General features: G+C 45.3%; 1 protein-coding gene across 3 annotated transcripts in view; it reads left to right on the top strand.

Moving 5' to 3' along the window:
* The window catches only part of LOC147890165 (flavodoxin family protein / radical SAM domain-containing protein), a 46,294-nt gene that overhangs the window by 5,229 nt on the left and 18,700 nt on the right, over nucleotides 1-22,365 (top strand). For all 3 annotated transcript variants that reach the window (XM_087390758.1, XM_087390757.1, XM_087390756.1), the window contains exons 2-4: nucleotides 4,471-4,586; nucleotides 7,575-7,750; nucleotides 7,873-8,063. In XM_087390758.1, the coding sequence (XP_087246884.1) occupies nucleotides 4,471-4,586; nucleotides 7,575-7,750; nucleotides 7,873-8,063 (483 nt within the window). The remainder of the gene's footprint in view (nucleotides 1-4,470; nucleotides 4,587-7,574; nucleotides 7,751-7,872; nucleotides 8,064-22,365) is intronic.

Below are 22,365 nucleotides of genomic sequence, written 5' to 3'. Positions count from 1 at the left end.
GAGGCGAGAGGCGGAGGGGATAGAAGGCGGGGAGGAGGAAGGGCGGAGCAGGGGCAGAGGAGCAGCGCGGGAGGGTGGTTGTGAGGCGAAAGGGCGACGAGGGGGAGAGGCAACAAGGCGGAAAGGGGCAGGGCGGAGGAGCAACGGGCAACGGGACAGCCCGGCCACCACGGACGGAGGAGGGAGCTCACCTGCTCAGCTAAGCTCGTCCATATCGGATGCCCTTCCAAGATTCGTTCTTCCTCTCTCTCCACTCTCAGTTCAATATTGGGCTCTCAATCTTAAACTGATGTAATACAAGCTAACTATCTCACCTAGTATACCCTTTTGGTGTGCTCTCTCTCTCTCTCTCTATATATATATATATATATATATATATATATATTGATGATGATTTACCGGAGATGGATGCAGCAGAGCTAAGGATAGTGAGGCAGTCAACAGATGCAGATGCACCAATAACAGCATACGTGAGACATCTACTTGAGTTGGGGGCTATCCATGACTTGATCATATATAACAGTCTCCGGAGATGGCCACCATCAGGTAGGCTCACTTGTTTCCCGCATGGTGGGGGAAGAAGCACTGTGGACTAAATCGAATGGCCACTAGCTGAAACAATCTGCCTAATGGTGGCTAACTACTATGTGGCCCTTGAACAAGCCCAGGCCGTAAAGACGATTGTAGATACATTTACACAGGTGGTGTCGAATGTCCTTGATGAACTCCGCCCAATCATAGTGAGCTATCTTTAGTAAGCTTCACGATCATGCTCTTTGCGGCACTTGTGCCACCAAGTAATCGTTTCACCTCTCACGCATGGAAGTCAAAAATGGATTTTTTATTGTCCTATGTATGCCCAACATAGAAATAACTCTAAAATTGGTTAAGCCAAGACAAGGGACTAGTGGTTCTGTGTTTCTGCCATACCTGTCAAAGTTTAGCTTTCCTAGAAAAGAAAGTATGACGCAAGGGTCTATCAGCATTGTTGCTCGGCCTAGAGCAATGACAAAAGCAATTTTGCTTCTCAAACCTCTCGGTCTTATCCTCCTTTGCTTCTTGCACCACTCAAAAAAAGATGCTCTTCTCTCGCCTCCTAGCAAACACTTTCTTTCGCCTCCTAAGCTAGTTCCTAGACATCTTCTTTCGCCTCATGGGCCGCCTTTGTCACAACTATCCCTCAACCCTAAAGCTATAACATGCGAGCAAGAGCCTACATCCACTAATAGCAAACATGTCTAAAGAAGATCCAATGACGAAGGTGTTGCTAATGGTATTATCATGGTGGTGTTGAAGCAGCCTCTTTCACCATGTCGGATTTGGACTATTCACTAGGACATCAGCTTGCCAATTTGGATGGTTCTCTAGGACTCTCAAACATTTTGCCAAACTGGGTCGGCAACATGCATTGGATATTTTCTAGATCTCCCACCAAGACTAAAGGATCAAAGGAAGGAGCATATGTTCTCAGCAGCGGACATCAGACGACGTCACCATCTACCAGGGCGAGGTCCGGAGGAGTGGTCACCTGCAGCAGAGGGGTCTGTATCTCGGTTTCACAGACTTTGGCTCCAGAGGTCTACGATCAGGGCGAGCTTATCCCAAGACAGGTAGTTTGGATGGGAGTCAGGACGGGAGAGTCCAGGATTGGGATCTTGAACGTGTATGCTCCAGCGTGCAGGCAGGACCGTTTGGTCTTTTGGAGGAGGCTAACAGAGAGAGTGTCTTCCGGATGTAGACTCCTAGATTGTTGGAGGGGACTTCAACAACCTGGAATTTGGGGAAGACAAGCAGGGCAGCGCCTCCTTCTCTGAGATGCCAGCTGCAGAGCATAGCACTTGGGAGCAATTCATTTTCATGATCAGTGACAAGGACCCATGGCGAGAGCCAGATTTCAGGAGGATACTTGGCAGCCTCCTCTTCTCTTTCGGACATAGGAGACACAATGGATTGCTTGAGAGACTAGACCGTTTCTACGTTGGGGATTGGGCACTGCACAGAGGCGCCTCTATCGAGATTTTGGCAGGTACCACGATGTCAGACCACTCTCCCATAGTACTTCACTTAGATCATCAGCCCTGTCGAGGTCTCTCCCAGAAGGAGGCCCGCATTCCAGAGGACCTCTTGCAGGACAAGGAGATCCAGCAGGTCATGGCAGGGATTTGAGAGTAGTCAGAGATGACGCCGGGCAAGGGTTAGGCTTCGTGGGTGGCCGATGCGATCTAGAGGAGTAGTGAAGAGTTACAGGCTCACGTCCTTAGGCGAAGGAGGATGCTTCAGGAGCGTGAGTGGGCTTTGAGGAGAGACCTCGCCTCCATGGAGCGGCTCAAGGAGTAGGACCTAGGTTCTCAGTGGCTTGGCGACAGGTTCAAGAGCGCTCGCTTTGAGCTTCAGGACACGGAGATTTGGTGGGTTGAGTTCTCTTATCACTCTTCTTGGGCCCAATGGGTACAGCAGGGGGACATGATGATGAAGTAGTTCTTCTAGACCACTGGGCCCTGATCAGCAGGCACACAGTTGCAACGTCTTCGGGATCCGCAGAGCATCATGCACATTGACTTGCAGGAGATATTAGACCTGACCACAGGTTTTTACAGCCAGCTCTTAGACGGAGAGGATGACTCCAGCTGGTATTGTGGCCCGAGAGGTAGTTTGGGATCACGTTCCGACAGTAGTCTCGCAGGATTTATGCAGTAGGCTGGAGGAGCCTTTCACGGATGAGGAGCTCTAGGAAGCCCTCAAGGCTCTCCCGACCCAGAAGTGTCCTAGCGAGGATGGCTTGACTCCGGCCTTCTTCTGGAACTTTTGGGATATTATCTCCACCTCTTTTCGACTAGCATGCTAGGAGATTTTCGACACGGGCTCCCTCAGGCGAGGCTTGGTGCTGTAGCGCATTTGCGAGGGGCAAGGCAGCGTATGAGAGAGATCGACCTAGCCATCCCTGAGTCCTGGTGGGAGGGACTTCGAGTTTGGAGGAACATCATTTGGTCGGGGCATTTTTCTCGGACTAGTGTCCCTTTGAAGATGATGATGCAACGAGGCAGCACACACCCCGGCTTCTATTGTGTAGGACCTGGAGGCCTACTTCATCTGCTCACTGAGAGAGACCCTGAGATGGATGGGGGTCTTGATGGGATTCACTGGCAGATGATCAGAGTGGTGGGACGTTTGGGGAAGGAGTGGCACATTGATCCTCCCAATATTTCAGAGCAGGATGCCCCCAGATGGTGCCTTTGGCTGTGGGAGGGTAGACCCTTGAGGGAGGTCGAGTGGGATCTGGGAGAGTGGTTCTAGCCCTCCAGGGGTGGCCTTGCCGAGCAGATGGATGAGATGCCCTTCTTTTCCTTACACCACACGAATTGGCAGGAGGCTTCAGATGGACTCTTGGAGGTGGACCCGCTCGAGGGAGCGGCATGGGTGACCCAGAGAGTGTTCCGAGATGTCCGTTCCAGGTTTTGGACGCGGTTATGGTCCAGTTTGAGACCGAGGAAGATATGCTTGTCCATCGGATCGTGTTGGAGTAGATGCGAGTGGAGGGGCAGTGCCATTGTTGCTCTAGTGGTTTCTTGGAGACGATTCCGCACTGTCTTTGGAGGTGTCGCAGAGCAGCGAGGATCTGAATGAGAGCCCTCAGGATCATGACCCGTATGCAGAGTCTTCAGAGGGACTACACCTGGGGGATGGTGGCGTGGTTGACGCTGAGAGGACACGTGTTCCAGATTGATGAGACTCCCTAGCCTACTGGATACAGGGTCACAACATTCAGAGGATAGCGCTCCACGGAGGACAACGTTTGGGAGGTGGAAGCCAGCATCATTGCGTGGAACATTTGGGTGGCTTGTTGCAGTCTCGTGATGGGTGAGCATCCGGTTCCACCCTCGGCTACCATGGTCGCCATCTGGCAGGATATCATCTACACTTGGGACTGTGGGACTCCAGGCTTTAGAGCGATTATTGAGAGGTGTGCTCGATTTTGCAAGGCTTGGCCTGCAGGAGTCTTCTACATCTTCAGTCCGCGAGGGATTTGTTGGTTGTATAGTCCCCCGACTTGGCTGTCAGCCCCAGTAGCAGAGATCCCCTAGGTAGTGAGTTGGGTTTCTCTGGAACAGGCCGGTTTTTTTTTCAGCCTTTTCCTGGTTTTTTCCATACTCAGCACCTTCGGGGCTGCTCTTTTGTATGAAGTCTTTCAAGCATTAATAGAAGGTTTGAAAAAAAAAGAAAAAGATTGAGAGCCCATTTCCATTCTTAGAGAGAGAGAGAGAGAGAGAGAGAGAGCTTCTTTCAGTGACAAGAAGAAGACTCTAGTGCAATATGGATACGTTTTGATTAAACTACATTTTTGTACTCTGTGTTCTCAAAAAGATATATGATTTGTCAATTTGCTGCGAGGCGAAGCATGTACATATGAGTGAAAAAGTGGAAGAGAGTCTAAGGATTTTTGTTCTTAGAGTGATTTTAGTTATTTTGCAGGGATATAAAATCATAGGTTCACATAGTGGAGTAAAATTATGTCGTTGGACAAAATCACAGCTGCGAGGACGAGGTGGATGCTATAAGCATTCTTTTTATGGCATTGAAAGCCACCGGTAGGTTCTTGTGCCTTTAATGTCGATATTCATGTTGATAGCAACTATTATTATGGATCGTTAAATTAATTCAATCAAATCTTTTTGTATTTGGGCATGTTCTGCACTCGTGACAAGAACAGAAGTAGTCTGCTTTTGTGTTTTTTGGGTAATGTCTCACTCATTAGGGTCTTAAAATAGGCAGTATTGATTCCTTATCATACTTGTCGGTTTTCTTCTTGATTGGGTATCACGTTCATAATATGTTGCTTGATGTGATGGGCTCTCATCTTGTTTGCTTGGGTTTGAGGTTTGTTGTTGCTTCCACATCTTGCTCAATGGCATTGATACTTGGGAATAGGTAGGTGAAGCCTTGTCAAGGTGTTGTATAGGAAGGGAATGCGTGCTCTACAACGCAATATTGCATTTTTGTTTAGTTGTATAGCTTACGTTTACATTCACTACCTTGAAAATTGTTTTATGCAAGAAAATCTTTGTTTCTAATTGCTACAATGAGAGCCCACATGGGTTCTGGAAAGCCTAAGGCAAATATGACATTCAAGGATCTAGTTGTAGCTCACTATGTATATGTTACGTACAGGTGCACATAGCTCTTGATGCACTTATTTTGGCATATTTTGAAAAGATGTTAGAAAGATGAAAGCCATGGAAGTGGTGTTAACCCTTAAAAAGCCACCAAATTAGTTAATTTTGTAGAAAAGTCACGATAACGAGATGTTTCCTAGTTGTGAAGGGCCCCCTCCACTAGGCACCCAAAAGGATCCCGCATTGCCATCTCATCTCATCTTACTTGATGGGGTCTTATGAGCCATGTTGCCATACTGGCTACTTGTTCGAAAAAAAGTATGAAACAGAACATTGTTACATGCACAATGTTTGATTTGAGTCTATCGATGTGTTAACTTGGAACCTACATTTGAATTATCCACCTCCTATCAAACAGAAAACACTACAAGGAGACCTAGCCAGACTATGTTAGGAGGTGCTACATTAGGCTACTTTACGAAACCCAAAGTGAGCCATTTCCAAAATTTTATGCCTGTAAAGTCTAATGGTAAACATTGCAACCCTTTTCCAAGACGATCCAGAGAAGGATGCTGTGTAGATAAAGAGTGAACAAAGTTCTTGTAAAATAATTGCACTCCATCCTCGAGTTTAATAGAAACGAAGAGTAGAATGAGACAAGGAATGTAATTGAATGGGTCTTGACACTGATGTGACAAGAGAACTTCAAAGTTAAAGACTGTGTGCAATTTAAAGTAACAATGCTGATGCCCAAATGCCACACTCAAGGATCAGGGGGAGTCCCATAATTGAACCTTGGAGATGCATGCAGGGATTGGCCCAAACAGGAAAGATTGATGTAGTCCTAGAAGGCAAGGAGGAGAAACCTATTGAGGCAAAAGCTCTTCTGCTATTGTGTAGAGTTATTAGGATATGAAGGGCATCTCTCCTATGTGGCAGTGCATACTACACCTACAAGGAAAGGGGTGGGACCCAAAGTATGCGGTCCACGCTGCGATAACTTGGAACTGTGGTGACCAAGTGTTCGAACAATAGAAGAAGGTGTTCCTTGTCCGATATAACTACTACAATTATCCATTGCACTGAACTGTGGCTTTGATAAAGTGTCACAACAATTTGAGTACAAATTGCCCCACAATATCAAGATGGCCTTTGCTATAGAATGGGAGATTAATGCAATAAAGAGTAATTCTGTTCTGATCAAATAATGCCCAGATTACATTCCAAAGTTGACGAGTCATATTTTGCATAATAAATTTTTGCAAGCCAACCTATGCCTGCATCTTTTATATGTCTAGTCACTTGCATTGCATAGAACATGTCTTGAAAAACTGTAGCTGACCCATGGGGTGGTATTAGGTGAATATTGGAAAAGATTAATGTAAGGATCAACCTAGACCTATAGATGACAAAGAGGTAGAGTTGAAGCCAGAAAGCAAGCCAGTTGTGTAACGCTTAAGGCGATTGGGGGTGATCCAAGCTAAGGCACTAAAGAAAGAGGTAACACAACTACTTGAGGCGGGATTCATTTTTCTTGTTGATGATTCAGAATGGATATCTCCTGTAGTTGTCACACCAAAGAAAGGAAATAAGTGACGGGTTTGTGTGGACTTTCGTCCTTTGAATGCATGCACTAAGAGGGATCATTTTCCTTTGCCATTCCAAGATGAAATACTAGACTAAGTAGCAGGGCATGAGATGTATTCTGTATGTGATGGGTATTTTGGGTACTTTCAAATTCGTATTTGGGAGGAAGATCAAAAGAAAACATCATTTGTCACACCTTGGGGAGTTTTTGCTTACAGAGTGATGCCTTTTGGGTTGACTAATGCACCAGCTACAGTGACGTTCAAGGAGTGTGAGTATTCCTTTAAGTTGCTGAAATAAAGATTGTGACTGCAACCTTTTGATATGCGATGTTGACATTGATGCATCAAGGTATGCCATTGGGACCGTCTTGTGTCTTAACACAACCTTGCTAATCCTTTTGGGTTTTAAGCTTTTCACCCGCAATGCTAAATCTGGTAAGTAGTTTTTTCAAGTGTTTGGTTTTAAGTGGTAGTACGAAAGGGAGTACAACGTTACATTTTAATCAGTTGTCCCGGCTCGCTAATGGTGAGCCCACTGTAGGGTTGTTCAAAATTGATGCTATACTTAATTGGAGCTTAGAAACACTGGATGATGAGCAAATCTCCCAAAGAGCTATATGTCCCCTGGAAGACAAAGGATTGTTTTTGTTTGGAGTGTGGTGAGGTAAACTTCACCTTGTCTTACTTTTTGTTCCTGTTGTTATAGAAAATTTTTTTTGGCAGAAATAGGGAGTGTGTCTCCCCTGTTCTCTTCATGACTATGCTTTCAGGGACTAGGGATTTCATGTTATATTGTTGCCTGTGTCACCTTTAGTATCTCTGCTTGAAGTAATACTTTCTTTCTTCAATGAATTTGTGTTGGGGCGTAAATTAGGTGCATGGAGACAACACCCAGTCTTGCCTGCGCCAATAAATGTGTTTTCTGCTGGAGACATCACACCAATCCTGTTGGAAAGACTTGGAAGTGGAAAATGGATGATCCAATTCAGATCGTGGAGGCTGCAATAGATCAACATACCAAGATGGTTAAGCAAATGAAAGGAGTGCCAGGTATGATGATGGGATGATAATTGTGCAGTTTTGGCATGTGGTGCCTTGTTATCACAATATTCCTTGATGCCATGGTCTATTGCTGTTGTGTATTGAGGACTCGCCTTCGGCCCATGTGGCAGGGGTTAAGCAAGATCGGCTAGCAGAAGGCATGAATCCTAGGCATTGTGCACTTTCATTAGTGGGGGAACCCATCATGTATCCTGAGATCAATAAACTTGTAGCTGAGCTGCATAAGCGCAGGATTTCAACCTTTCTTGTTACAAATGCACAGTTCCCAGAGCGGATTAAAAAGCTGGAGCCAGTTACACAGGTATTGTACCAGAATCGAGACTATTTTTTGATTTACTGAATTGTTGTTTCAGGGGTTTTGATATTCCAGATCATGGCAGGTTACTTAATTCAGCTATGGGTTTTGGATGCTCAGGGCTACTTTGAAACATTGTGTGCATGTGTATATTTGTGTGTGTGAAAGCATGCCCTTATTCAACCTTGACCCATGTTTAGGGCCTTGGGGGTGATGATGTTGGTGGGGTGTCATTGTGACATTCAAGATTGCATACTGGAATTTTGTCTCATTGCTCACGATCATCAGGCCCAAACCACACTTTTGTTTCCTTTTAATTGGAAGAAGCATCTAGATTATTTATAAATGGTAAATATCCAGTGGGAACAATCAGCAGATTGGAAGTGCATATCCAGTGCATATCCAGTGGGAACAATCAGCAGATAGGAAGTGCAAACGATTATAGCTGGATTTATGTATGCATTCGTATGACTAGTCTATACCTGTGTGTTGTCGGGCCTCGACTGGATGCATTTATAGTAAAATCACAATGTCACGCTGTAGTCAATTACAGTTTACAACCAGCGCTTACCAAGTTGTGAATATGAGATGTATGTTTTTTTTTTACAGCTGCATTTTTGGGGTTGATAGTTTTCAACCTTATGGGGGAATCTCTTTAGGCCTAGGATATGAATTATGTACGTTGTTGCCATGACCTGGTGCTGAGGCAGTAGATTTCTAGGTTGTAACTGTCACCGTAAAAAAAAAGGCTCAAGGACAGGTAACTTATCACAAAAAAGTTGAGGGGTGGTTTGTACCTTCAAGTTGATTTGGTAAAGATGAGTTCAAGAAGAGGATAATAATTGTGGCTACCCCTTCTCTCAAACCATGGGCTTGTCTTAGAGCTGTCTGGAACTGTGCAAGGTTTGAGGTTACGTCAAAGCACTCATGAAACTCTACATCTGTGTCTTTAACAGTTCCACATCCTCCTCATCCGTCCGATCATCTTGATGATCATTAGCCTCTCGTTTCTGAGTTCCCGGTGTATAGGCAATCTGAAAATGATATATTGACATCATGTTTGCCTATTTCATGTGTTTCTCTGAGAGCCTAGTCTGAGTCAAGAAGTATCTCAAACTTTGGTGTTCAGCCTTCACGGTACAATCTGCACACAAGAGATAGTGCTCTCTTGTATGAATGTCATGAATCATAGCTAGCAATTAGATTCCCAAGTATGTATCTGCATCCTTGATAGATTGTGAGGGAGAGAGTAGGGAGTAGGGAGTGACTCACTGTAGACACACACTTGTGGGGATAATCACAATGAGTGAGTGGTACCTCCCCAAGTACACACTTTTATATTATGGATAAGGTAGTAACCCTTAAGTACAGCTAAGTACAAATGTGTACTTAGCGTACTTAAGTGTCCTACACTAAAGTACAACATAAAGTACTATTTACATAGGGTGGCCAGTGCCTTTACCCCAACAACCTCCCACTTAAAGGCAGTGTGCCCTCAAGGAGAGAGAATATTGGCCTCAACCAATACCCATAAGAGATCTGCAGTGTGCAAACCTCTCTGCAGCTAACCCTTTGGTTAACAGATCTGCCGGATTGTCATCTGTATGCACCTTAACAAGCTGAATTTGCTTGTTTTCAAGCACCTCCCTGATGAAGTGATATTTCACATCTATGTGCTTCGTCTTTGCATGAAAGACAGGATTACGTGCCAACTGTATGGCACTCTGACTGTCACAATGCAACAATGGAATCTCCAATGGATAACCCAAATCTGCCACTAACCGAGATAGCCATATAGCCTCCTTGCATGCCTCAGTGGCTGCAATATATTCAGCTTCTGTGGTAGACAATGCAACGCATTGCTGCATTCTAGATACCCACGACACTGCACCTCCAGTGAAAGTGAAAACGTATCCGGTAGTAGACTTCCGGGTATCAGGGTGACCGGCATAATCAGAGTCTGTATAACCTTGCACTTTTGCATCTTGACTGCCGAAACATATACACAAATCTTGTGTACCCTTCAGGTATCTCATGATACCTTTCACTGCATTCTTGCCGGGGTTTGCCATGTATCTACTAACCACTCCCACTGCAAACGCAATATCGGGCCTGGTTGCAACCATAGCATACATGAGACTGCCACACGCTGATGCATACGGGATCTTTGACATCTCAGCTCTCTCAGCATCTGTCTGAGGGCTGTCCAAAGCACTGATTTTCACATAAGGAGGCAATGGAGTACCAATACTCTTCCCCCCTTCCATGTGAAATCTCTGCAAGACCTTGCCAATGTATTCTTTCTGAGACAAGTATAGCAACCGCTTTTCCCTATCCCGAAGTATCCGCATGCCCAGTATATGGTTGGCATCACCAAGATCCTTCATATCAAAGGTTTGGTGCAATCTTTTCTTCAAGGCATTGATCTCCTTATGAGATTTTCCAGCAATCAACATATCATCCACATACAAAATGAGGATCAGTAAACTGCCATCTGAAGCTTTCTTGGTATACAAGCAGTGATCAGTGTCACTTCTTTTATATCCTTGGATTCGCATGAATGTATCAAACTTATGATACCATTCTCTGGGTGCCTGCTTAAGACCATAAAGACTTTTCTTCAGCTTGCACACAAGCTTCTCTTTTCCCTTTACTGTAAAGCCTTCTGGCTGCTGCATAAAAATCTCTTCATGTAAATCACCATGAAGAAATGCCGTCTTGACATCCATTTGGACCAAGTCCATATCTGCATATGCAACCAATGCTAATACAGTTCTGAGTGTTGTCATCTTAACGACAGGAGAGAATATCTCATCAAAGTCAACACCATATTCCTGCTTGAACCCCTTGGCAACCAGTCTGGCTTTATGCCTTGGCTTTTCACCAGGTGTGACCTTAAGTCGATAAACCCATTTGCATGGCAGTACCTTCTTACTAGTAGGCAAGGATACCAATTCCCAAGTGCCATTCTTGTGAAGGCTGTCCATTTCAGCCTTCATAGCAAGATCCCATTGAACCTTGTCTGCCCTCTGCCTAGCCTCTCTGTAGCATGAAGGCTCTCCACAATCAGTGAGCAAATCTTTCTGGCTGCCGCGTCGGTCTAGTTGACCTTCTAACCCAATGACCATCGTCTTGAGCTGGCTGTCCAGCCTGTTCATCACCTAGATAAGGTGGCTGTCCCATGTCTCCTGGCTGCATTTGCATGTCAGGAAGATCACCTAACTGTGCTTCATCCATTGGGATGTCTTCTGCCATACGTGGCTGTCCATTAGGACCTGCTGCAGCATCATTTAATGGCTGGTTATGCTGCTGTTGTGGCTGATTTACAGCCTGTTCGTGTTGCCCATGATGCCTGTCATCATCAATAGTTACTTTTAAAGGTCCCTGCTGTACAACAGGTTCCTTGAACATGATGGTTTCATCAAACACGACATCATTGCTGCGTATAAGTTTTCTGTTCTTGGGATCCCAAATCCTGTAGCCCATCTCACCTTTGTCACCGTAACCTAGGAATATGCATTTAAGAGACTTTGGATCCAGTTTAGTTCTGTCCTCCCTGCGTACATGCACATACGCGACACAACCAAAGACCCGTAGGTGTTTGTAAGACGGAGGCTTACCCGTCCATGCCTGTTCAGGCACACCGCCACATAGTCTCTTGTTTGGTGACCTGTTAATAAGGTGCACAGCTGTCTTTACAGCTTCAGCCCAAAATGTGTGGGGCAATGCAGCATGTGACAACATGGATCTGACTTTCTCTTGAATGGTCCTGAACATTTTTTCAGCGGTACCATTCTGTGGAGGATCATATGGTGCAGACAACACCCTTTGAATACCTTTTGCCTCACAGAATTCTTGAAACTCTTTGGACAAATACTCTCCACCATTGTCAGATCGTAAAGCTTTCAGTTTATTGCCTGTCTCATTTTCGACCAGTGCAACAAACTTAGTGAAAGCCTTGAACGTATCACTCTTCTTTTTGAGAGTGTAGACCCACACTTTGCGAGTGGCGTCATCTATGAATGACATATGTACTTAGAACCTCCTAAAGAGAGTGTAGGCATCTCACACACATCTGTATGTACAAGCTCCAAGAGCTGTAATTTCTGATCTGACCTTTTCTTATGAGGTATTTGTACTTGACGACCGTAGAGACAAAATTCACATTTCTTTAAATCTGAAAATTTTAGACTCGGCAAGTAACCAAAATGAGCCAATTGCTCCATTCCCTTAATACTCATATGGCCAAGCCGGCTATGCCACAATGAAATCTTTGGCAGCTCGGCGGCATTTACATCGGAATGCGGACAATGTCCAGCATGAAGTGAGTACAAAGTATCAACCTTAGGACCCCTGGCAATAGCCATTGCCCCTTTGCTGATTTTCCATTTCTGACTGCCAAAGGTGGTCTGATAACCATCGTCATCCAATAAACCTGTGGAAATCAAGTTCTTCTTCACTTGAGGGACATGCCTGACTCCTTTGAGCATTAACTGTTGGCCATTTTCAAGAACAAGCCTTACATCACCTATGCCAATGATCGAACATGCATGGTTATCACCAAGAAAGACAACTCCCTTCTGCCCTCCTGCATATCTGACAAACAGATCTCTGTAGGGTGTAACATGAAAGGAAGCACCTGAATCTATAATCCAGGAAAGCATATCTGATCCATCACCAGCATGAAGTGTATGAGCCTCCAGTGAAGAGGTGAAACATATCTCACGTCCAATGTCACTGTCACTAACATAAGTAACATGCAGCTCCTCTTTTTCCTTGCCCTTAGACTTGCCTTGAGTCTTGCCTTCTTTGGCTCTCAGGTCGTTCTTCTTTTGAAAACACTTTTTCTCAATATGTCCCTTTTTGCCGCAATAGTTGCATACAAGATCACTTTTAGAGCGGGACTTGCTCCTCTCTCTTTCTTTGTAGTTTCCACGTGTCTTGGACCTGCTGCGTGCATTCAAAGCATTCGACTTCCCAACAGCATTGTTCTTTCTATTCATCTCTTCCTGTAGAAGAGCACTCTCCACATCTGCAAACAACAGAATGGCATTTGAGTTGCTGGTAGAAGTCTTGAATGTGTCCCATGACTCAGGTAGAGAACATAGGATGAGTGTAGCTTTCAGCTCATCATCAAGCTTCAACCCCTGGTTGATCACCTGGCTGAATATGCTGTTAAACTCAATAATATGAGTGGACATAGGTGTCCCCTCCTTCATTTGAAGACCAACAAGCTTTTTTAGCCAGTAAGCTTTTCCCGTGGCACTTTTCTTGGCATAAGTATCCTCAAGACGTTTCCACATCTTCCACGCAGTAGGTTCATCCCTGATGCCTACAACCAGTGAATCAACAACTGTAAGCATAATGGTCGACATGGCCAAGTTGTCCATCTTCTCCCACTGCTCATCAGTAACGTTGGAGGGCTTAACACCCTTCTCCTTTATAGGCTTGTACTGGTCCTTCTGCATCAACACATTGTAGTATTGTGTCCTCCATATGTCGTAGTTTTTAGCTCCTTCGAGCTTCTTTATCTGGAACAAGGACGACACGTCGCTGCCGGAACTCATGGTAAAGAAAGTAGAGTTTGACTTCCTGTAGTCGTGCAATTAAGCACTAGTCACTCCAAGAAAATTCCCCCGCAGCGGAAGTACGATCAAAAGTGAATTTGGTACTGTTTCAGTGGCACAAAACCAACTGAATATTTTTCTCCCACTTGCTGCAGAAACAGTACAGCAAACCGTTCCTGTGTTTTTCGCTGGCGAAAGTGCGGTACGGCTGCGTCAAATCGCTCCAGAAAAAATCCCAGAACTGATATAATAGAAAAACAGCAGTATTTTTGACTTTGTTGATAGCCAAACCTGATGTTTGACAGTCCCGGACTGTCAAAAAAAAAGAAACTGTAAATCTCTGATTTTCTGATGAAAATCCCTGATTTTAGACCTCCATATGCTTCATAAACTTCCCCCCCAACTGAATTTACAGTTTGGAAGTGAGGTGGCTCAAAAGCCCTTTGAATGCATGAAGAAAATCAGAGATTTAACATACAATCTGAAAAGATTGACCTTTGACCAAACACTGTAAGTCAAATTTGCACTTTCAAAGCATAGTAGTGCTCCACAAGATAGTCTGATGTATGTAGAGTGCTTCCACTTGACAGATTGCCGGTCAGGCAACAAAAGCCCCAAATTTGACGAAAGTCAAACTTGGTCAAAATCGACCAAATCTGTACCAAATGTGGATGTACTTGCAGCAACAAACTAAAGCATTTGTCCCACGCATAATAGCATCAAAAGCCCCTTGAATTGACGGCACATTCCGTGCATTAACACAGTAAATGGCATCAACTGATACTGCTCACAAGGCATGTGACTGTATGTGGTTTGACCTGCATCCAATGGCATACACTGCATGTGTCTAAACAGATCTGACCATGCATATACCCAGTGCCAACACTGTGTACAATCACTGGCCAAGTGATAAGACCTGTCTCAACACTGTTTGCGGCATAATGCCTCAGTGCGAGTGTAAGCCCTGCCCCAAGTAGAACACCTTTGCACGGTACCCTGCCTGTTGGCTGTACTTGTACGGTGTACTTGCTGCTGTACTATGCACTCGATTTTCGTGCAAAACAGTACCTTCGAAATATGTATTTGCAGAGAGATTTTCGGGGCTGAATGCGCGAGCTTGCGCGTAGCACGATGTTGACAGAAAACTTGTTCCTACTTCGATTGGAGTGCACGCTAGATATCACCTTGCTAGATATCTTCAGCACATTTTTCAGGTGCAAGTACAGAAGCGATTTCGATGCTGGATTCCACGAAGAGGAGGAGCTGGGCCAGTCGTCTGTCTGGTCTGGCCGACCTGTGGCGGCCGGTTTGGCCGACCTGCGCGATAGCGCGCCGTTGCGCGGCTGCTTGAGACTGCCCGTGAGCCAGTTGTCTGTCTGGTCTGGCCGACCTGCGCGATAGCGCGCCGTTGCGCCGCTGGTCTGGGACTGCCTGTGAGCAGCTTGCTCACGCCGCCTCCTCCTTGCCTCGCGTGCTAGATGCTGCCGACAGCCTGCTGCCGGCTGCTTGCCTACGAGGAACCTGTTGGTTGCGTGCTGTTCGTGGATGCGCGTCGAAATCGCAGGTTGCGTGCTGTTCGTGGATGCGCGTCGTGCTGTTGGTTGCGTGCTGTTCGTGGATGCGCGTCGCCTCGAGACCTGCGTCGAAAGCTGAGAGATGGCGTGGCGTTTCTCGCAAAGAAGATCCTGCGACGTAACCAGTCCCAGCCCCTTGGCTGAGGGAGATGTCGCGATGGAAAGCCCGTGAGGATGGAGGATGAGGGGAGGGGAGAGAGCCCGTTGGCTCTGATACCAGTTGATAGATTGTGAGGGAGAGAGTAGGGAGTAGGGAGTGACTCACTGTAGACACACACTTGTGGGGATAATCACAATGAGTGAGTGGTACCTCCCCAAGTACACACTTTTATATTATGGATAAGGTAGTAACCCTTAAGTACAGCTAAGTACAAATGTGTACTTAGCGTACTTAAGTGTCCTACACTAAAGTACAACATAAAGTACTATTTACATAGGGTGGCCAGTGCCTTTACCCCAACAATCCTATAGTCTCCAGCTTTCATAAGCCACTACATGACCATTCTAATGCAATGCAGCCCTAACACACTCTCCACAAGCATCACAATCTATATCAAAAGTCTGATACAGATTGGGGACTATCTGTAGTCAGCTTCTCTTTGAGTGTATTGAATGCTTTCTTTTGTGGAATACCCCATCTGAAAGCTGCATTTTTCTGGTCAAGCCATGAAGTGGAGTAGCAATATCAGCAAAAAGTCTAATGAATCTTCTGTAATAAGACTACAGACTTCATGCACAGTTTTCAGCTCTAGTCATTCCTGGATGGATTGGATCTTCGCCGGATCCATCCGTATTCCATTCTTGAAAATTATGTGCCTCAAGTAGTGGATCTCTTCCAAGAAAAATGCACTTTTCTTGCTATTCGCATAGAACTGATGATTACACTACATAACTCTTGGAAGATAGTAGCAAGGTGTTCCTTGTGCTCTTCTTCATACTTGGAAAAGACTATAATGTCATAGAAGAAGGTACAAGTGAATTGTCTATAAGGACAGAAGATATGATCCATCATCCTGTTGAAGGTAGTCGGGGCATTTGTTAACCCAAAAGGTACCACTGGATACTCGTACAGCCCGAATGTAGTGCGAACCGCTGTTTTGTGCACATCTTGTGGCTGTATTCTGACTTTGGTGATAACCACTTCTCAAATCTATTCTACTGAAGAATGAAGCTCCTGTTAGAAATGACCCAACAGAGGATGCACACAGCGGAAGACTGATAGTAATGCCCAGGAGCTCACACAGTGTGGTGTGGGGTGTGGAATCACAAACTTCTTAAACTTATGTGCATAGAATAGATGTGCAAACTCATCAATAGACAATGAACCAGCCAGATAGAGAAACCACCAAAATAATATATTTTGGTGATAATATATTTCCGTCCAAAGCTATGGACACAATATAAAAGATATAGATCCAGAGTCCCACCAATGGTGTGGTCCTCTGATCTTACCACAAGGTCCTTCTCCTATCTGTCAGTTATCTCTAGACTCGAGCCCGCGCGCTCCACTTTGAGCGTAAGTAGACTTTCCGGCTAGAATGGTTCCCTCTACCTTACTGCCTGTAGATCAGCCTAGGTAGGCAGCCCTTTCTCAGCTTTGTCTGCAGCTTCTATGTGCCTCCTTCACCTCCTGGATGTAGGCCCAAGGAAGGTCCTCCTGCTGCTTCAATCTGCTAGTGGTTGGCTGCTCCAGAGAATGAGTTATGAGGGCACAAAGGCCCTCCTTATATAGGGCACAAGGCCCTCTAAAACCAACCGACCAGCCAGCCCTAATTGGGCCGACTGGCTGGTCTGTAGCAGCCCTAACCAACCGACCAGTTGGTTGGCTGGTTGGCTGCCTATTCAGCCCTATTTAGGGCCCTTTTCTGGTCCTTTGTTCTATGCAGGGCCCAGCCCCTTTGGACTGTTTACCCCGCCACCTGCCAGCCCTGTTTGCAGGCCATAGACCTGCCCAATTCCTGCTGCAACAGTGCGACTCCATGCTTCTGCTGATCCGCCTCTGCTCAGCCCTTGTCCGGACCCTGGCGCACCGTGCACACCTTCCGTACACTGCCCTGCAGCAGCCCGTACTGATCTGTACAGTGGCTGTCCCCTTTCTCTGGGCATACCTTGCCCTAGGTCTCCCTCCCTGATGCTCTCCTCATTTGGGGGCTTACAGATGGGGAGGTGACCTTTCCAACAGCTCCATGGAGCTGATCCAACACATCATATCTGTTTAGAATCGGGAACCTATTCGTGATGGTCATCTTATTAGTCCAGGGTAATGAATGCACATGCGAAATGAACCATCTTTCTTCTGTACAAGGGTACATGGGAGCAAATTGGAGAAGAATTGGGTTGAATTAAGCCTTGAGCCATAATCTCCTCCCTCTGGGTAGCACTAACCCTGTAAGGTGGTCTATTGGGTCGCTCACTGCCAGATATCAGTTCTATACAATGGTCTTTTGGTCTCTCAGGGGGTAACTCCCGTGGCAATGCATATGAGAAACAATCTTTAAAAATTTCAAGAAATTGAAAATTTTATCTATCAGCATCATTCAAATCAGCATGCACTCCTAAATCTCCTTCTTTAATGAAAACCATGTACACTGAAACTGTAGACTTTATTGTCTTTCCATCATAAATATTAGATACAATGGGGATGGTCTCCCCTCTATTCCCGGCAACGATACGTTGCGCTTTACCCCTATGTAAAAACTCAAGCTCTCTTTTAGGAAGAGATAACTTCATTGACTTACGATGAAACCAAGGCATTCCCAAAACTACATCATGATGTTTAAGAGGGGAGTCCCATAGTCACATGAAAACCCGTTTTGTCCTCTTCGAAACCTCGAAATGCGAAACAGACGAAACGTTTCGAAATAGGCCGAAACGCTCTCAACGAAACTTTTGTTTCGCCAAATCGAAATAAACGTTTTTGCCCCGTTTTTTCTAGAATCCAAGGTGTTTATGTTTTGAATTTCCTTTTAGTATCTTGACTTTATATTTCTCTTTGTTCACTCTAACTTAAATATAACATATCTTTTTGTACCTATAAGGGTATATATTAAGTATCAATTGGAAACCTATCCGTTTCGTCTGACAACACGAAACGAAACGAAACAAAACCTGTCGAAATAGCGAAACGGCGAAACAGACGAAACGTTTCTTGTGACTCCTAATCTATGTAACTCTGTACATGGACATGGATCTTCCCAATCAAGGGATTGATAGGCGCAAGATCCCCATGAAACATCTGATCGCATCTAGGGCCCTGCCCAACTCTTCGGTCTTTATGCCAAGCCTCAGGGCTAGATCTTCTGATATGAAGTTATCTGTAGCCCTTGGATCAAACAGGATAAGCGCTTGCTAGTCTCGTATCTTGCCCCATGAAAGCAACAATTCTCTTTCCTTGGGACTAGACACTCTTCCCAAGACATCAGGAATTCCATCTACCACCGGCCTGGGCGGTACTTGGGGCTTAGGTTGCTCCTTTCGGCCTGAAGGCCTCTCATGGCACTTGGCAGCCACATGCCCCTCTTTGCCACACCTGAAGCATCTTCTCTCTTTTTGCATAGTGGCAATCTGTTCAGGATGAAGGGCCCGAAGGGGGAAGAAGAGCAAGAGGGAGAGAGTGAGAAAGAGAGAGGACTCCAAATGTGCGAGTGTGAAGTGATGAGCCACACCACAAACTCATTAGTTTTATTAGGATTAGGTTTTATCCTATGACTGTCTTAAGACAGTCATAGATGTCTTAACTTTAATAAAGGGGTGGCAATGTGCCTTTACCCCAACAACCTCCCACCTAAAGGCCAATGTGCCTAAAGGGGAGAAAAGAATAAAAATTACAGCAATATACAGTTACTGTATACAGGACCATAAAATAAGAATGGTCTTATCCTAATCCCATGATGTGGCGGCAATGTGCAAACCGCTCAGTAGGCAAGCTCTTAGTGAGCAAATCTGCAGGATTATCATCAGTATGCACTTTCACAAGCTCAAGTCGCTTGTCTTCCAGTACCTCCCTGATGAAATGATATTTCACATCTATGTGCTTGGTCTTCTGATGAAAGACCGGATTCTTTGCCAACATGATAGCACTCTGACTATCACAATGCAAAACCGGCATATCTCCTGTAATGCCCAAGTCTCCCACCAGCCGAGTAAGCCATATTGCTTCCTTGCAAGCCTCAGTGGCTGCAACATATTCAGCTTCAGTAGTTGACAGTGCAATGCATTTCTGCAACCGAGACACCCATGATATAGCACCTCCTGCAAATGTGAAAATATAACCGGTAGTAGACTTCCGGTTATCTGCATTCCCTGCATAGTCTGAATCTGTAAAACCATGCACCAATGCATCCTGCCTACCATAGCATATGCACAAGTCTTTGGTACCCTTGAGATACCTCAAGACACCTTTCACTGCTTCCCAGTGCCTCTTGCCTGGATTTGCCATATACTTGCTGATGACTCCCACCGCAAAAGCAATATCCCGACGAGTGGCAACCATGGCATACATCAAAGATCCAACTGCAGATGCATACGGAACTTTGGCCATTTCAGCCTTATCATCATCTGATCTGGGGCTGTCTTTACTGCTGAGTTTTAAATGTGGAGGCAACGGGGTACTAATAGACTTCCCCCCCTCCATTTGAAAGCGCTGCAGTACTTTGTCAATGTACTCTTTCTGTGACAGAAACAAAGTCCCTTGGACCTGTCACGAGTAATCCGCATGCCAAGAATATGATTTGCATCACCCAAGTCTTTCATGTCAAAAGACTTATGCAGTTGTTTCTTCAAAGCACTAATCTCATGCTGAGATTTACTGGCAATAAGCATGTCATCCACATATAGAATGAGTAGCATCAAACTGCCATCCTTTGCCCGTTTGGTGTACAAGCAATGATCGGTTTCACACCTATGATACCCTTGGGACTGCATGAAGGCATCAAACTTCTTGTACCATTCTCTTGGCGCCTGCTTGAGTCCATACAAGCTCCTCTTGAGCTTACACACAAGCTGCTCTTTCTCTTTAACAGCATATCCCTCTGGCTGACTCATATAGATCTCATCATGGAGATCTCCGTGAAGAAAAGCTGTCTTCACATCCATCTGACATAAATCCATGTCGTCATGAGCAACAAGAGCTAACACTGCTCTCAAAGTAGTCATCTTGACTACAGGGGAAAAGATCTCATCAAAGTCAATGCCCTTCTCCTGCTTAAATCCCTTGGCAACCAATCTGGCCTTATACCTCGGTAAAGCATTTGAATCCACTTTGATTTTGTAAACCCACTTGCATGGCAAAACCTTTCTGCCTGCAGGTAACTGCACCAAGTCCCATGTATCATTTTGAAGTAGGGAGTCCATTTCTGACTGCATGGCTTTCTCCCACTTCTTTTTCTCTGTTCTTTCCATAGCTTCCTTGAAGCTGGAAGGCTCACCACAATCTGTCAGCATGATAAAATCAGCCACATTATTGGCTCCTGGAACAAACCTGGCAGGAGGCCGTTGTACACGGGTGCTCCTCCTAACAAAATGTTCCGGATTAGGCTGCTGTCCAGCCTGTTCTTCATGCATGACGGGTGGCTGTACCACCATATCTGGCTGTTCTACAGCCCCATCTGCTGGCATATCTAGTGGTGCATCATTGGCAAAATTATCTGGCTGATTTTCAGCCTGTATACCCTCTTGAACAGGGTTATCTGCAGCAGCCTGCTGCTGCATATAAATGGGCATTCTTTGCTGTCCAACATCATCATAAATAACCCTCCTGTATTCCACAGGTTGCACGGGTTCCTTGTGTACACTATCCTCTTTAAAGATGACATCATTGCTGCGTATAATCTTCCGTTTAACGGGATCCCATAACCTGTACCCCATTTCACCTTCGTCACCATAACCCATAAAGATGCATCTGATAGACTTTGGATCCAGTTTGGTGCGCAGTTCTTTGCGTACATGAGCAAAGCACTCGCAGCCAAATACACGTAAGTGCTTATATGAAGGTGGCTTGTCAGACCACACCTCCTCTGGCACTTTCAACTCCAAAGCCTTGTTTGGCGACCTGTTAATAATGTGAACTGCTGTTTGCACGGCTTCTGCCCAAAAGCCATGGGGTAATGCAGCATAAGACAACATACATCGAACCTTCTCCTGAATAGTTCGATTCATCCGCTCACTTGCACCATTTTGAGATGCATTATGAGGAGCTGTGAGTTCCTGTTTGATGCCCTTAGCTTGGCAAAACTGCACAAAAGCATGTGACACATACTCACCCCCATTATCGGATCTGAGGCATTTCAGTCTGCGACCTGTCCGATTCTCAACCTGAGCGGCAAACTTCTTGAAAGCATCTAAGGCATCGCCCTTATGCTTCAAGAAATAGACCCACACTTTGCGTGTGGCATCATCAATGAAAGTAATAAAATATTTTGCACCCCCTAGTGATAACTGTGGCATCTCACACAAATCAGTGTGCACTAGATCAAGTGGTGCTCTATTCTGGGGAGTTCTCCTCTTATGAGGAGTCACAGAATGCTTGCCAAATATGCAATGATCACAAGTAGGCAAATCTGAAAAAGAAAAAGACGGCAGATAACCCAAACGTGACAGTTCTTGCATTCCTTTAACAGACATGTGTCCCAACCGGCTATGCCACAATGAAACCTTTGGCAGCTCGGTTATGGCAACAACATGATTACCCACACTGGAAACATAAAGAGGGTACAAGGTATCACTCTTAAAACCCTCAGCCACTACAGCTTGGCCATCAGTAATCCCCCATTTGGAATCCCCAAATGTGGTGTGGTAACCACTGTCATCCAATAAGCCAGTGCTAATCAGATTTTTCTTGATTTGCGGCACATGGCGGACACCATCAAGCATGAATATGCGTCCATCAGGAAATACTATCTGTATACTGCCAATCCCTGCAATCTGACATGCATAGTTGTTCCCAAGATGAACAACTCCATGAGTACCTGTGTAGGAAGTAAACCACTCCCTATGAGGAGTAACATGAAAAGAAGCACCTGAATCCAAGAGCCAGGTGTGCATGTCATGGCCATCAATAACCAAGGCATGTGCTATTACAGCAGAAGAGCATAAAACATCATGTATGTCACTGTCACTGTCCTCTGCTGCAACATTCACTGCATCCAAGTCATCTGCCTTGGCCTTGCC

This window comes from Dipteris shenzhenensis, chromosome 19, assembly GCF_047967505.1.
Source record: "Dipteris shenzhenensis isolate YYH24624 ecotype China chromosome 19, Dip_SZ_1.0, whole genome shotgun sequence".
Classification (NCBI taxonomy): domain Eukaryota; kingdom Viridiplantae; phylum Streptophyta; class Polypodiopsida; order Gleicheniales; family Dipteridaceae; genus Dipteris; species Dipteris shenzhenensis.
The sequence above is the reverse complement of the archived record's forward strand: the minus strand, read 5'-3'. Positions and strand labels throughout refer to the sequence as shown.